This window comes from Sinocyclocheilus anshuiensis, unplaced genomic scaffold (genome assembly GCF_001515605.1).
Source record: "Sinocyclocheilus anshuiensis isolate Anshui unplaced genomic scaffold, SAMN03320099.WGS_v1.1 scaffold819, whole genome shotgun sequence".
Classification (NCBI taxonomy): Eukaryota; Metazoa; Chordata; class Actinopteri; order Cypriniformes; family Cyprinidae; genus Sinocyclocheilus; species Sinocyclocheilus anshuiensis.
Genome location: NW_015548238.1, coordinates 476151 through 479563, shown reverse-complemented (window position 1 = coordinate 479563; position 3413 = coordinate 476151). Strand labels below are relative to the sequence as shown.

Here is a 3413-nt window from a genome sequence, read left to right as displayed (position 1 = left end):
GTTTGGTCTCGTTCTGTATCGCGTATCTTGTCAGTGTCTGCGCTTCCTTGGCCATTTGTTGCGGAGAAAATAAGGAAAGTGTGTCCAACTGAATTAATTTAGTATTTTGTTAGATGGGTATAAAAAAGCTTAGTTTACCGCGACAGCCGTCGCGTGAAGGCCTCCTTGTTTGAAGACCAAAACGACCTTTTTTTTGATTTTGTTCCCATGCACCTATCATCGTTTCAGGTGTGCTGAGTTTACGTTGATTGATTATTTCAATGAACAAAAACAATTTTTATTAGTTTTAGTTTTAATTGACATTATCACTGCTAGTTTTCATTCATGTAGGACTATATCAAGAAGCCCATAAAAAAAAAACAAAAAAAAAACACATGTCTGCAGATGTAAAACTGCATACAGCACAGATTCTGTCAGGTTGTGAATCAATCTGGAGATGATTACCGTAGCAGGTGTGGTTGTCCTCACTCAGTCTCATGAGGTGTGGGCAGGCACAGGAGAACGTCTGATTATAGTTGATCAAGCACAGGTGAGAACATGGACCCAAACCACTGTTAGCAGCACATGGGTTTGGCGCTGGAGAAACAGAGAGAGATGAGAGGCACTGAAGCTTTATTGTCTCATCACCACATTCAAATTTATTGCCGCCACCAAGAAACCGAACCAGCTGAGACAGCAATGCAGATTAATTGGCCAACGTTTGGCTATTTTGATATTATGGGCATTTGCTCTTAGATGAATGATTCATGATCTATATCTACGCTGTTCGAGAAGGACAGGAAGTATGATGAAAAAGTAAGAATGAGAAATCCAAAGGTAATGAGTTCACAACAAACAAAGCATGTCCAAACCAATTCATCCCGTGTCTGCTCCTGTCAGAAGTCTGCCTCTATAAGATGAAGTCAGTGAGCTAAACTATCATGACAAGTTTGTTCACACGCTGCTTTATTAAGTGCCAAACACCATCAATACGTGTGTCCATCAAGCAGACTGGCTGCTCCCTCAGTCTGAGCTGCGATCTTTCAGAATGGACCAAATGAATCTCTAGAAACTACAGCGTCACATGTATGCATTGTGATGAGCTCAATTTGCTAAGATCTCAAGAAGTTGAGAGAAATGACATTAATGATGAAAAGTATCAGAAAATAATTCACAATTTTACCCAATATGTGTATTCAGTGTAGTTAAGATGATTGTGCTGTTAGCTTAGCAACCTGCTAACGTCAAACTTCTCAAACCAGTCGAGCTCAAACGCAAATTCATTGGTCACCTCAATCATGCAGTCACCTGTTAACAGAAGTTTAGACTTCATGTTTTCAACTCAGAGAAAAAAATCAAGGATGGATCTGATCACAACAAACAGTAATGCTATCTATCAGGATGTGCTTCCAACGCTATATATTATTGTAGCTTTGTGTAGACTATCAGCACTGTGATTGACATGACCAATGAAATCTTCAGAATCGGAAAAACTCACGCTACTGGAATCAACTTTTGGAATCCATTAGAAGCATTTTGAATCAGTTAGTCTTTTACGAAAAGGTGGTACGGTAAATTGACTGTATTAGACACCACGGTACTTTGATATATCCCACTGTTTTCCTTTGCCGTGTGAAACAGCCATTAGTAATATCGATATCACAGTAATGTTGGAATAAAGTTTGAAGATTACCTTGCGGTTGTCTAGATGGGTGGTACACCTGCAGGTCGAAAGGTTGAGTGTTTGTTCTCTGAACCACAGTGACATTGTTTCCTGTCCACTTGTTGGCCTTGGCCAGCGTGTTTGTGCGCCAGTCTGTCCAGTAAACCTCTCCTCCATACATTGTCACAGCAAACGGGTGCGAGAGATACTCGTGTCCTCTGAGCACCTCGATCAGTCCAGACCCGTCGTACTTAGCTGAATAGATCGCATCAGATCTGAGACACAAGACATAAACAAACCATCACAAAATGGAACGATTCTATGATATCAAGTAGATTTTAGCCACCGTGTTTACAAAGTTTCACTGTCAACGGTTAGGGCAAGAATGTCCAGTCCTGCTCCTGGAGGGTCACCTGACAGCAGAGTTTATCTTTAGTGCCAAACCAGCGAAACAAGGTCTTCAGGATCACTAGAAACGTCTGTGTGTTGGAGCTAACCTCCAAAGTGACCCTCCAGGAGCAGGACTGGACACCCCTGGGTTAGGGATTGGGATAGTGTCAGGGCACGGACATGGGTAAAACACATTCTATTGTATGAGGCGAGTCTTCACACATCACCTGGCATCGATCCACAGAATGCGGCGCTCTAGATAGTCCACAGTCAGTCCGTTGGGCCATCCTCCGCTGCCCGTCTCCTTATGGATGGTGCGCCTGCCATGTCCACTCATGGACGCAGCCTCTATCCTGGGCATGCTGGCGTCCCAGTCTGTCCAGAATAGGATTCTACAGAGTCAGAGCACAGATGAGGGCTTTTTTAAATGCTGCTGTCAAAAGTGTTTTGGTCGCAGCATTCTTTATAGCACTTGTATTATTTTACTGTTTGGAAAAGGGCAGCGTCAACATTCTTTAGAATTTGTTTTGTATTTGGAACAAAATAAGGGTGAATAAATTATTTTCATTTTATATTTTCATTCTTGGGTGAACTATTCCTTTGAGGGCACTTGAAACATTTAAATTAAAATAATAATAATAACAATAATTTAAAATGACCACACAGTGAGATCGTAACAGCTCTCACTGTAGCAATCAAACTACAAGAATTCTCCAGACTTCAGATGTAGCACCTACACAGGCATCTTACAAATATCATTAATATTATTTATTAATAATACAATTATTACTATAATATGAATATTACAATTATTGATGAATTAATGAATACTACAATAACACTGTGGCAAGCAGGGCAGAGCCGTTCCAAAACAGAGCGAGGCCGGTGCCGCGAGTAGGGATGTAACGATTCACTCAACTCACGATTCGATTCGATTCACGGTTTTGATTTCACGATTCGATTAGATTCACGGTTTTTTTTTTTACAAAATGAGATTTCTGCTAAATAACAAAATTTAAATATAATGTAAATAACAAAACTAAACTGAAATTTTAAAACAAGCCCCAAGTCAAATAAATAAGTATGTTAACACAAAATAAATCTCTTCATATAAACAAAATAAGGCTTTGTCTGTGCTCTTTCCATTTAAAATTAGAAGCAACTACTGCATTTCCATCATGATCCAAAAAAAGATGCTGCATACATGCAACAATCTAACATTATACACTATACATTTTTTAATCTAAATTAGATTGTATAATTTCGAAATTTAAAGCAAAAACAGAATGGTTTGACTTCAGTTTTGTGAAACTATACATAAAAATATCTGCATGAAACAGAAACAGCAGACGAGCTGAATGAGATGCAGATTCACTCTCTG

General features: G+C 39.5%; 1 protein-coding gene across 1 annotated transcript in view; it reads right to left on the bottom strand.

The window, feature by feature from the left end:
* The window catches only part of lrp1aa (low density lipoprotein receptor-related protein 1Aa), a 200232-nt gene that overhangs the window by 93962 nt on the left and 102857 nt on the right, over positions 1 to 3413 (bottom strand). Inside the window, exons 26-28 of the mRNA XM_016442040.1 lie at positions 2260 to 2424; positions 1673 to 1917; positions 445 to 576 (exon numbers count right to left, since the gene is read on the bottom strand). Coding sequence (XP_016297526.1) covers positions 445 to 576; positions 1673 to 1917; positions 2260 to 2424 — 542 coding nt within the window. The remainder of the gene's footprint in view (positions 1 to 444; positions 577 to 1672; positions 1918 to 2259; positions 2425 to 3413) is intronic.